Here is a 12,901-nt window from a genome sequence, read left to right as displayed (position 1 = left end):
TAAAGTCTTATGTGCTGACTTTAGGAGGGAAATGAAAAAGACCACAAGGGTCAAAGGTCAGCTTTCACTCTTCATCTCTCCCACCTTCCCCACTTCCCCTTAATTTTAAGTGCTGTCATTATCACTTGACATCCCTTTCATCTTCTGTGACTTAGTCTAACTAAGTCCTATGCCTGAACTGATCATTTGCAGGGGCCCCAGTTCCATCAACCTCCCATCTCCCACTTGTCACTGTCAAACTTGTAAATCACTTATTCATCTTTCCAGCACATTGTTCAAAGCCTTTGCTAAGAATGAAGCTCCTTAAGTTGTTGAAGGCCAAGCCTGCACCATATATTTAAAGCACTATAATAGAATCGTTGAATCCCATGATTCAGTTGTAGAGTTGGAAGAGACCACAAGGATCATGTAATCTGCAATGCAGGAATATTTTTAGCCTGTCATGGGTTCCCTCAAAGAATCCCAGGAAACATAGCATGTTATGGGTGCTGAAAGTTGCTAGGAGACCCCTGGAAGTGTGATTGATGGTTAAAACCACTGCGGAAATTGTTGCTCCATGAGGAGAATAAAGGTCTCCTAACCACTCTCAGCATCCTTAAGATACCACAGTTTCCAGGTTTATTTGTGGGGGAGCCTGACTGTTCAAAGCGGTTTCATAGCCCTTTAAAATGGTATTGCAGAACTTTCAGCACCCTTAACAAATGGCAGTTTGTGGCCACTTCACTGCAGAACTGGCACTGTTATAGGTGCCACATAATACATACTCTGCAGTTGTAAGAAACCAATCTTTTAGCATGGCAGCCCCCACACTTCAAAACTTCCTGCCTGACACCAGGCAGGCACCTTTAAAATAGTCTTTTCACCACCTGCTTAAAACATTTTTGTTTAGGCAAGCCTATGCAGAGACATAGATATTGACATATTTTAAACTTTTTTAAACTGTTGATTTTATTTTATTTTTAAATGTAGCTTTTTTAATGTGGGGTATTGATCATTTTAATACAGTGGTACCTCGGGTTAAGTACTTAATTCGTTCCGGAGGTCCGTTCTTAAAATGAAACTGTTCTTAACCTGAAGAACCACTTTAGCTAATGGGGCTTCCTGCTGCCACTGCGCCGCCGGAGCCCAATTTCTGTTCTTATCCTGAAGCAAAGTTCTTAACCTGAGGTACTATTTCTGGGTTAGCGGAGTCTGTAACCTGAAGCATATGTAACCCAAGGTACCACTGTATATCCTGTGCCATGCTGGCTGAGGCTGATGGGAGTTAGAATCTCAAATCTTCTGGAGGGCTGCAGGTTCTCAATCCCTTCTCTTCATACTTAAAGCAAACTCTTCCTCCAAGTTGGATCACTGTGCAGCTGTTGTTGTTGTTGTTGTTGTTGTTTAGTCGTTTAGTCATGTCCGACTCTTCATGACCCCATGGACCAGAGCACGCCAGGCACTCCTGTCTTCCACTGCCTCCCACAGTTTGGTCAAACTCATGCTGGTAGCTTCGAGAACACTGTCCAACCATCTCGTCCTCTGTCGTCCCCTTCTCCTTGTGCCCTCCATCTTTCCCAACATCAGGGTCTTCTCTTCTCATGAGGTGGCCAAAGTATTAGAGCCTCAGCTTCACCACTGTGCAGCTAAAACAGCCCTAACCACACACAAGGCCTTGCAGAGCCAGGCAGAGGCCTGGGCCAGGTAGATAATGTGACCCTCCCCCTTTTTTTTTACCCTGGAGATAACTGAAGTCTTATAAATAAGTAAGTATATAAATAATTTTCACAAAAGGTATGCTGGCAAATAATTTTATTTCATGGCTTAAACTGTATCTGCATATAAAGACAAAATGGAAAATATAGATATACAATAGTGCTTTTTAAAAATACATAGGGGAAAGGATTATTTTAAGTATTTACATTTAAAAATGCTTTCCTAGCATTGTGAATATGCTGACCAAGGCCCCCTTTGGAATCGGAGGCCTGGGCCAAGTGCCCCCCCCCCGTCTGGGCCTGACCACACGCAAGATGAAGGCACCTGGCATGCCTGGGGGAGCCCAAAGGACTGCAGGAGTAGAAAAAGAATTTTCCTAATTTAAACTAGAATTGGAGAGCAATGATCTTGGGACAGGGTGAGCCAAAGGAACAGTAGGAGAGTAGAACTGGAGAAATCTGATCTTTTTTACTTTCTTTCCAGTTAGATTCAATACTTGGCACCATGGCCAATGCCAGGCTTAAGGGCATCCTGAGCAAAATGTGCCCTTTCGTGGTCTCCTTCCTCCACTGGTTGGCTATGGTGAGCTTTCTTGGCCAGAGAAAGCATAGTTGCCCCCAGTGTTTACAAGAGGGCAGCTATGTGATTTCTGTACGGTTCTAGGACAGGAATGGTCCTCCAGGTTTTGATTTTTAACTCCAAGACCCAGCAGCCTTGACTTTAGTCCATGCTGATGGGGGATGATTGGCATTGAAATTCCACAAAGTCTGGAAGGCAACTGGAGGTCAGGAGGTCAGGAATAACCACAGCAGAGGGGGAACAAAATGCACATGCAGACAAATCACCTTGCATCATGCAGTCCCCATTGGAGGATTTATAGTGCTGCATCACAGTCCTGGATTTGCATGATGTCAGGAGGGGAGCAGAAGAGAAGGAAGGTTTTGAAAGGTGGTCTCAAACAACAACAAACATTTGAATAAAGCAGGGGGAGGGACACAGAGGATCTGTAAGGGGGCTGAAGGATATGTGAGGGAGTGGGGGGCTTGAAGGAGCAATGAGAGGAGCAGGGTTTGGGTAAGATGTAAAGGGAGAGGGGCTTGGCAGGTGTGGGTAGACAGGGCTGGCAGGAACCATGAGTAGAGGCAGCAGCCCCTAGTTTAAAAAGGTAAAACAAAATCCAGGAACAATCAGAACATTATAGGCAAGCACTCATAACTCCTCTTCCCTGGGCTGTTGCTGGTGTCTGGGAATTAGCTGTTTTCTTTAATCTTAGGTTTAGAGTCTGACATTGAAACTGAAATGTAGAAATATTCAGCTCAGTCCCCCAAATGTAGAGAAAGTACAGTACTGGGAAAGATAAATCAGGAGAGAGAGAGAGAGAGATCTAGCTTACCACCCCAAAGCCATAAAACATTCTTTGGGCTCCTTCGTAAAAACCTGATCTGTCTGTAGCATTTCCATTCTCTGATAACTTACCAACTCCATATGCTTTAGAGATCAGTTGTGTGGAGCTGGGGGGGGCAGGGGGAAAGTCCTGCCTCCGAAGCAACTGGCTATAAGCAACCTCCTCCCCATTTCCTTCCGTCTCATGTAAGACCAGCTGCCTTGTATTGACTTGCATGCTTTAGGGATGGTTAATGTCTAGCAAAAGGGAACACACACACACACACACACACACACACACACACACACACACACACATAACCTTGCCGCAGTTTGGAATAGATCATGATGCTTAACAGATTTTCCTGCAGGCTTTGGAACATTAGGCAATATAAACACTATAAAACTTTATATGCCATCATTCACCCCCACCCCAGCTTTTCCTCCCCACTAAGGGTCTGAAGCCTGGGAAATTCTGCTGAATGATTTTTAACTTTGCAGAGCTGGAGGCAGGAAAGTAGGAACTGTTTGCTCCCTGCCAAAACTGGTCTAGGGTGGCTTTGAAAGGGAGGTTGTGACTAGTGGGGGGAGATGGGGAATTGGACATGACTGGCAGGCCAAATGGTTAGCTTTCTGATCTTCCACTGGGCAATTTTGATGGGTAAGAAAGTCCACCAACCTGTCAATTACCTGATATCACAGTGACACCAGGTGGCCTGAGACAGTGGCGTAGTGTGGGTTGTCAGCACCCGGGGCAAGGCAAGTAATTTGCGCCCCCTAACCCGTGGATTTGCGCCCCCTAACCCTAACCCCCAGATGTTGCGCCCGGTGTGGCCGGCCCCCCCTGCACCCCCCACGCTACGCCACTGGTTTGAGATCAACCTGTGTGGAGCACTTAGCAAGCTTTGACAATCTGCTGATGATCAGGGCTTGTGAAGACTAGTGCCCTGCAGTCTGTAAATGCTGATGATCAGCTGATTGTCAGAGCTTGTGAATTCAGGTACACATTGGTTTTTTTGGAAGTTTGGGTACAGCTCAACTACGTACCTGAGAAGGGATTACATGGGGGTAAAACAGATAGAGTAAGGGACCTCCAGATTCCCAGACTGTCCCTGTACCTTTGATCTCTTTGCTGATCTCCTGGTCTCTTTTTAAATTTAGACTGATATGTACAGTATTAGGTTGTAACCTTTTTACAGCTTCCTCCTCACATTCCTTTTTTGAACCTCAAGATGAGAGATCACTTTGGATCTATCCTCTGAGAACAAAGGAGCAGACATGGCAGCCTTCTCCAGATTAGTTAGGTAGCTTAGAACTAAAAGCCTTTTCTGTTCAAGTGACACACTACTGCTCTACCAACATCTCTCTCTGAGTGATTGCAACAGCTGAATGCTACTCTCTAACCAGATTCACAAGCTGTATGCTTCACTTTCTGCATACCAAAGAGCTCTGATAAGGCTCAGTTCGATAATTTTGAACAGAGGTTTAGAGGTGCCACCAATCAGCTGACTCTTTCCATGCCCCAAACACGATGTCACATATGATGCCAGACTTCGGTGGGTTTGGCTTCATGGACTCTAATCTTAGAGTTGGAATTTTAGAGATGACGCAATGGACCATCTCTCCCCTCCCCTTGCAATGCTTAGCTGGAATGGCTTTGCAGTGGGACTAATTTGGATTTTTGGGGTTCCATTATTACAAAGGGCTGCAGTGACCACCTTGACCAAAATCTTGGCTGCAGTACATACCATCTTTTTAACTTTGTTTTAGCACCTTCTATTCGGTTATTCATTCTCTGCTGTGTTCCATCCGGATTGGCGCATTGAGCACTGCTGTGGGCTCTTTTTCACGTGGTGTGTTCCAATTTCATACAGAGTTTCCCAAGGTTGGGTCTTCCTTTCCTGTAAGAGTTGTGCAGAAGGATTGAAGGGGCTACCTCTGACTGTAGAGGTAGAGCATAGCCATCATGGTTTGTAGCTGTTGATAGCCCTCCATGAATTTGTCTAATCTTTTAAAGCCATCCAGATTGGTGGCCACCACTGACGCATGTGGGGGCGACTTCCATAGTTTGACTGCATGAAGAAGTAAAATATGAAGATGTAGCAAAGCAGCATCTTTGGTGCACAGGAAGATGGTGTCAGCTGACATTTGTAGAATACCCCCTAAAAATATCAGCAGCAGGGGAAATCTTAATGCAGATGGGGGGAACCTTTGGCCTTCCAGACACTGCTGCACTACAGTTCCCACCATTCCTGGCCACTGATTGTCCTTCCTGGAGTTGATGGGAGTTGTAGTTCAGCAGCATCTGGAGGGTGAAAGAGGAGGGGGTACAAAAAGGAACTCTGTGAGGTTGGCATGTGTAGGGATGGGTGTGTTTGTCAATTTCATTTTTTTCTGTTTCTCATCCCCTCCGCCAAATTTCCTGTTCAGTTCTCCACATTTCCAAATCCATGTGCTTTTTTTTCTTTTAAGTCCTTGTGAAAATTTGTCAGCATATTTTTCTTAATAGACACATTTGTGTTTACATTTTTTGCCACACGCACACATTTTTTCAAAGCAGTGTTCCCTAACATAATGCATTTTTGAATGTTATTTTCACAAATGCATGCATGTCAGTTTATGTACACATTACCTGAGAATCTGCATTTTTGTACGCATCACCCAGCTGGAGAAGTGTATTGCAAAATTTGGAGACGTGCAAATTTTGAAGGATGGCCATGCTTTGTTCTGCGTATTGTTTGAGCCAGTGTGAATTAGGTGGGTTCCCCTTTAATTGGCAACTGAATTTAATTTCTTCCCTATCCCAAGGCATGAGGTTCTGTTCAACCATTTCCCATCCAATTTATTTTGCTTTTACACCATAATATTTGCTCCTGGCAGCTGCATTTTGTATGGTGACAGAAAATGCACAGATGCCCTTTTTTACACTCTGTTTTCAGTCAGCATCAAAACCAAAGCCAGTCTTCTGGCTCCTTTGCTCCCAGACTTGATTTAGTTTCAGCAACATTGGGAAGCCTCATGGCAGTGTGCAAGTGTCTCTTATTTAATGCTACTCAATTTCCACATTCACACCTCTATGCATACTAGGACCATGTTGTTTCATCCAGAGGATGATCCGGAGTAATTGCAGATGGGAAATATCTGTTAAGTCATCCAATTCTGTAACGTTGCCAAGCCCAGTAATGGATCATTTCCTTCACCAGATGCTCTGGTGTGCAGCCCAAGCAGCAATGCTTCCAACCATCCTGGAAGACTGCAGTGACGTTTGCTTTTTTGAGTATCCCCTTCCTCCCCCCCCCTCCTCCCTGCTCTCTGGCCAATTGCTAATCTCCCTTTCCTGAGCAAGGTTCTGGAGTGAGTGGTTGCAGACCAAATCCAGGCACCTTTGGAAGAAACTAATTTTCTGGATCCATTGCAGACAGAGTTTCAGCCTGGTTTTGGCACAGAAATTGTTTTGGTTGCCCTGTATGATTACCTCTGTCGAGAGAGAGACAAGGGAAACATGTCCCTGTTAATTTTCCTTGATCTCTCAGTGGCTTTTAATACCACTGTACATTGTATCCTTCTGGAGTGACTCTCCAAGCTAGGGGTGGGTGGCCCTGCAGGGTTCTGCAGGACTCAATCCTATCCCCCTATGTTGTTTAACATCTACATGAAACCACTGGGTGGAGTTATTTGGAGGTTTGGAGTACATTGTCAGCAGTATGCTGATGACATTCAGCTCTATTTCTCCTTTACACCTGCAGGTGAGGCAGTGGAAGTACTGGACAGGTGTCTTGCCTTGGTAATGGACTGGATGAGAGCCAACAAACATAAACTCAATCCAGATAAGACTGAGGCACTGTTAGTGGGTGGTTCCCTAGACCAGTTGGGTGGGAGATTGCCTGCTCTTGATAGGGTTACACTTCCTCTGAAGTGTACGTAGCTTGGGTGTACTCCTGGATCCTTTGCTGTCGCTTGAGGCTCAGGTAGCCTCAGTGGCCCAGAGTGCCTTCCATCAGCTTCGGCTGATGGCCCAGCTACGCTCCTATCTGGACAGGGATAGCCTAACTACTGTTGTCTATGCTCTGGTAACCACAAGGTTGGATTACTCCAATGTGTTATACATAGGGCGTCCTCTGAAGATGGTTTGGAAACTTCAGCTAGTGCAGAATTCAGCAGCCAGGTTACTCACTGGAGCAAGACGGTTTGAGCATATTACACTATTCCCTGTCAGACTGCACTGGCTACCATTTAGTTTCCAGATCCAATTCAAAGTGCTGGGTTTGACCTATAAAGCCTTAAACGGCTCAGGATCGCAATACCTCAAGGACCACCTCTTTCCATGAGATCATCTACTGAGGCCCTCCTGGAGAGGTCCAGAGGGTGAGAACACAAGAACAGGCCTTCTCTGCAGTGGCTCTCCATCTGTAGAATGCTCTCCCCCAGGGAAATTTGCCTGATGCTTTTATTATATACCTTTAGGCACCAGGCAAAAATGTTCCTTTTAACTAGGCCTTCGGTTGATTTGATTGACATCCTATGCCCTTTTAAAATGTGTTGGAGGGGGCTATTGGGTTGTTGCTGTTTTTATTTTTATTTTGTATTTTGTGGTTTTATGTTGTGATTTTATTATGTGAACCACCCTGAGACCTGCAGGTATAGGGTGGTATATAAATTCAATAAATAATAATAATGAATAATTCCTCTTTCCTGTGCTCCATCACATATTCCCACCATATATTGTAAGGCTTACCTGGAGACAACATAAATCAGTCTTGACTGATTGCACTGGCAAATTTCTGTGTTATTTGTAAGCTTGGGAAGGTGGAGCGAGGGAGTCTTGGCAATAGGAAAATAATCAAAACATCAGGACTGTGGATGTCTATTTGGGCTGGTTCCAGAAGGATCAAAAATTTGAAAGGAGCATGTTTCTCAGATGGAATTTCTACTTTGTGGAAATAATTTATGGTCTGAGGGCCACATTCACTTCTGGGCAACGTTGTCAGGGGGCAGGTGCTAGTGGCAGATAGAGCCAGAGTGGGTGGAGCAGTGAATGGCAATTTTACTTTGTACAGTAGGCTAGGGAGCTTGAACTGAAGAGAGGGGAACTTCTGGAAGTCAGATCTAATTCCAATAGAGCAAACCGCTGCTCATTGTAGCTGGATGGAGTGAGTCGCTGCAGCCTAGTGATGCACTAGCTGTAGAGAGATGCAAGATGCCAGCCAGTTTCTACCTGGCCATATAAAGTGGGTGGGAACCTTTTTTTCTGCCTGGAGACTTCATCCCATTCTGGACAAGCTTCCAAAGGACACATCCCAATGGTGGTTGGGACAGAGGCAAACATGGGCAGAGCATTCAGTCAAGCAAGAGGCACTATCAGAGTTCAGGCCTGCATCAAAGCTGGACAAAAACACTCAAGGAAAGGAAGGGGCAGAAGGGTGTGTGGTTTGGGGAGAGTCCTGAGGGCTGGGTAGAGAGACTTGGGGGCCAAATTTGCCCCCCAGGCCTGAGGTTGCTAATGCCGCTTCAACATTAGGGAGTAGGAAGTTTACTGCTCTGTTGCACTGGGTGCAAAGTGACCCTGGAAAACAGTTTTTCAAGAGATACTGATATTAAAACTAGGGTTTTGTGGACTGGGTAGTATGTAGGAGAGTGGAATTCACTCCACTCAGAATAAAAACCACACTGGAGAAAATTGCTGGGGACACTATACTCTCCTCATCCTTGAGATGAGCATTATGAGCTGTAAAAACCATATATTTCTCAGCTGGGGAAATGATCTTCCTTGTCAACAACTGTAGCTATACTTATGGTGCTGTATAAAGACCCCTGTGGCTCTAAGTAGTAGAAGCCGTGTCTCTGTCATGGATATCTTAACTGTCCAAGCAACTACTGCTTGCCTTGAAGGCCAAAGGCAGAACAGCTACTCTACCCTATGTGCATTGGATTAGAGCCACTTTCTGCTCAATTGACTCATTATCCGACTGAACGGCAAAACCCTGCCTGCTGTGCACTGATGCGTACTGACAGCTCCCAATGTGCTCTGGGGTTGTTCATCTGTCCTGAAACAACTTCCTTGTCTCATCTTTGGTGGGAGTTCAGAGAAGCAGGATCTGGACACTTCCCAAGTGATGGCAGATGGTGCTGGAGGCAAGCAAGGGTGTAAGAGTCTGTCCCCAGCACCACCTCCAACACTACCAACTGTGTGTTTGGCTCTGTACAATCCAGCACCTTCATGCTGACTTGGATGCAGCAGAGCAGTGTGTGCGCTCATTGTCAACCCAGTCCTCTGGCTAGAAGGGGGTATTCCATATCACTGGGAGCATGTGGTCCTTGGCAGAGTTTATGGGAAGGGCAAGCAAAGGTAAGTGGCAGGAGAAAACACTAAAAACTGCTTTAGACTAGGCTGGTACAGTACCAGGCCACATACAGTCTGTTCTGGGGTTGGAAGTCTCTGGGGGCTCCTCATTGGCTATGCTTTGGATCCTTCTTGAATGTCCGATTTCTGGCCAAAAATGAAGAGTGACAGGGAGGCAATGTAGGTTTGCACCAGCCATTCTGGACCAATAGCTGCTGCAGAAATCAGGTGAGATGTCGCCTTTATGTGACTGAAGACAATTGACTTGGGAGTTCATATGAAGCTCTAGCCCAGGGATAGGGAATGTTAGACCCAAAGACTGGATGAGATCCTCCAGGCCTCTCTGTCTGGCCCTGGGGACTCTCCCCTGGCCATACCCCTCACAAGCCCAGCTTCTTCCCCTCCTTGAGTGTGTTTTCTTTCCTGGGTGGGTCCTGGAGCTCCAAAACACCTCTTGCTTGCCTCGATGTGGGGCAGAGAAAGCTGTGTGAGAATATCTGTTGAAACTAGCCTGCCATAGAGGTAAAATTCAGTCCTTGCTCCTCCCACTTTTGCCTCTGGTCCCACCCACTACTGGCTTGTGGCTCCTCAGAAGGTTGCCCAGAAGGGAATGTGACAGAGAATTTGTCTGTCATCATGGGGTGGTTGGTTTCACCTGTGTTGCCTCACTTTCAGCCCAAGGAACCTTCAGAAAGGAGTTGCTGCCACGGTTTTGTCTTTTAATGAACTGAATGGAGTGGAAGATTATGAGTCATGGGGGTGTAGAGAGTGTGTGTATGCATTCGGCAGTGCTGAGATTATTTTTTGGTTGCTATCTTGTTAATGGTGTTGTTTTATAGATGATGGAAGCTCTAGTGCTTTGTGATTCCTATAATGTGACTTTTGCTCTAATTGCCCTGTTTAGCTTATTTTTTGTTGTTTTGTTGGTGGTGTTTAATGGATTGTTTTTGTTGTTTTCTTACTTGTTCTATATGGTTTGTACTGTATTTTGTTCTATTATGTTATTGTTATTTACTGTTTGTAAGCCACATTTGAATGAAAAGTGGCATAGAAATATAATCAGTTAAAAAATCAGAGGTCTGAACTGATGGTTTGCAGAGCAGCTGACAACCACATCAGATTGCACTGAGAGCCACATGCAGTCTCGGGACCTGGTTCAACTGGAGATGGCAGGAACTGAACCTGATGCCGTCATGCACTGAGCTTTCTCCCCACAACCACCTTTCATATTGAGAGATGGCTTAGCTGCCCTCCCCACCCCCCCACATACACTCCCTTTAGAACAGGTGTGGTGAAGCTGGGACCCTCCAGCTGCTGCTGTACTACAACGCCCATCATCCTGGGTTGCGGGAGATGATGGGAGATGTAGTTCATCAACATCTAGAGCGTCTCAGGCTTTGCTCTCCTGCTCTAGATTGTTGATTCCTTCCTTCTGCCTTGTTCTGGGGTGGGGTTTTTTTAGTCAGTCAAAGAATATGTTAATGAATATCTCTTCTCTTTTCTCTCTCCCTCCCACCATCTCTCATTCAATACAGTTGAAGTGAACTTGCTGGACATACTGGCCTCCCACAACACAGACTTTGGCAATTTTTCACATGGCTATGATGATGCTAACTGCAGCATCTTGGAGGTTGGACAGTATGCAACGCTGAGCATCCCTTCTGTAGAAGCCTTTGGGGAGAAGTGAGTGTCAGGTGCCCAACATCTTCACCTTTATCTCTACCTCACATGAATATTGAAGTCACCCAGGTCTATGGTCCTGCAGTCCTCCAACAATACTCCAGAGACCACCTCAGGCAACTCAGGCAGGAATGATGTTGGGCAACAGGGTGGTCAGTAAACCAGCAGTATCTCTAGTCCATCTCTGTGGCCCAGCACCAGGTGCAGGCACTCAAAGTCTGTCCAAAGATGAAGAGGTTTTCTGGTCAAGGAGATAATGCTTTTGTGGACAATAGCAACACCTCCCCCTTGACTCCCCAATCTAGCCTGGTGCTGTACCACATACCCTGGTGGGCACAGCTGGGTAAGGCTAGGCCCACCCAATTCACTCAGCCAAGTCTCAGTAATACACACCAGATCAGCCTTCTCATCCACAATCAAATCATGGATGAGCATGTTTTTCTTATGAACCAAGCTGGCATTCAGTAACAGCCCCACGAAATCAGAGGGATCAGTGGATAGACCACCAGTATCTTCTAGAGGAGTGAGAAGACTTGGATGAGGAACTGAGACCAAACATCTAGGCCTCTGCCCCATATGGTAGTCAGCCCCTCCATTCTAATTGCCCACAATTACTGGAATTGAGGTACCATTTTCACATTCCCTGGTATATGCCCACCTAGGCATATTTGAACACCATCATCCATCACCACATACAACTGGGAGATTAGGGCCACAGGTAGTAAACTAAGACAAAATAGCATTCACATCCCAGCCCACCAAGAGGAAGATTGTTAAGTCCACAACTACTCTCCTCTCCCTGCCTCTCACTCAGGGGGAACCCCACCAAACTAAACTTCTATTTAACCAGGCTCTCACCATGACTGAGGTTCACAGGCCTGTCTCCTACAGCAACTGGCCTACAATTCTGTATCTTGACTGACAGCAGTGGACACCCATGCCCTGTGGCTCCCCAACCTCTTTGGTGTCAACCCCTTTGCAGTGGACCCCACTGACCATGGCAGGGCCTATTGTTATAATAGTAAGGCAGGCCACGGGCCACACCCACTGCCCAGCTTTATTCAGCAATCAAGCAAGGCCCCATACTATAATCACACCACTTTGTCTCTTACCTGCAGGCAGATGTCTCACAGGAGAAGCAGACTGACACAGACAAAAATGGCTCACACACTCTTGCTGGCTGGCAGAACAGACCTGGCAGAGGCTAGGATTGTGCAAACCACCCTCTTTCTAATTGGCCTTCTGTAGGCCTGCTCCCCAAACTGATATGGAAATGTGGTGAGCAGGACTTGAGACTGGAAAAATAAGAAACCAAATTGACAGATTCATTCATCCTTATTTCTATACCACTCTACTGCTGTACATGGATATGGGGCACCCCATTTTGTCCTCACAACAACTCTGCAAGAAAGTCTAGGCTAAGAGAGAAAGAGAGAAAGTTACTAGCCCAAGGTTACCCAGTAAGCTTCATGGCTCAGTAAAGGATTCAATCTTCCTAGTCAAAATACAAAGCTCTAGCCACTATTCAACACTGCTGTTCTGTTATTCATGCTCTGCTTCTCTCTTAGCTTTGCAGATGAGCTGAGTCTGTTGCTGATGCTCAGGTACTCTTTGAAGGAGAACACCAGTCTCTTGACTATCATCGGTCTTCGCAGCAACATCCTCTTTCAGATCAGGATTACCCCTCACACCTTGGTATTTGTTGCCAGAAGGGGGCACCATTATGAGTGAGCTCAGTGCCATATTTTTCTTCATTATTGCATCACATTGTTGCACAGGCAGAAAGCCAAACCTATCTGTGCT

At 45.9% G+C, this 12,901-nt stretch overlaps 2 protein-coding genes across 3 annotated transcripts in view; one reads left to right on the top strand and one right to left on the bottom strand.

Moving 5' to 3' along the window:
* The window catches only part of SLC31A2 (solute carrier family 31 member 2), a 537,879-nt gene that overhangs the window by 285,179 nt on the left and 239,799 nt on the right, over nucleotides 1-12,901 (bottom strand). The gene's annotated exons all lie outside the window — the stretch shown is intronic.
* Nucleotides 1-12,901, top strand: part of LOC308578981 (uncharacterized protein) — a 148,431-nt gene that overhangs the window by 19,957 nt on the left and 115,573 nt on the right. The window contains exons 1-3 of one of the 2 annotated variants that reach the window (XM_081179606.1): nucleotides 9,366-9,424; nucleotides 10,954-11,101; nucleotides 12,667-12,825. In XM_081179606.1, the coding sequence (XP_081035732.1) occupies nucleotides 9,385-9,424; nucleotides 10,954-11,101; nucleotides 12,667-12,825 (347 nt within the window). In that variant the 5' untranslated portion in view covers nucleotides 9,366-9,384. Of the gene's footprint in view, nucleotides 1-9,365; nucleotides 9,425-10,953; nucleotides 11,102-12,666; nucleotides 12,826-12,901 lie in introns of those variants that run through there. The other variant, XM_081179605.1, reaches the window with a different exon arrangement.

The sequence above is a fragment of the Podarcis bocagei genome (assembly GCF_964188305.1).
Source record: "Podarcis bocagei genome assembly, chromosome: Z".
In the NCBI taxonomy this organism is placed as follows: domain Eukaryota; kingdom Metazoa; phylum Chordata; class Lepidosauria; order Squamata; family Lacertidae; genus Podarcis; species Podarcis bocagei.
This window is presented reverse-complemented; position numbering and strand designations above follow the sequence as displayed.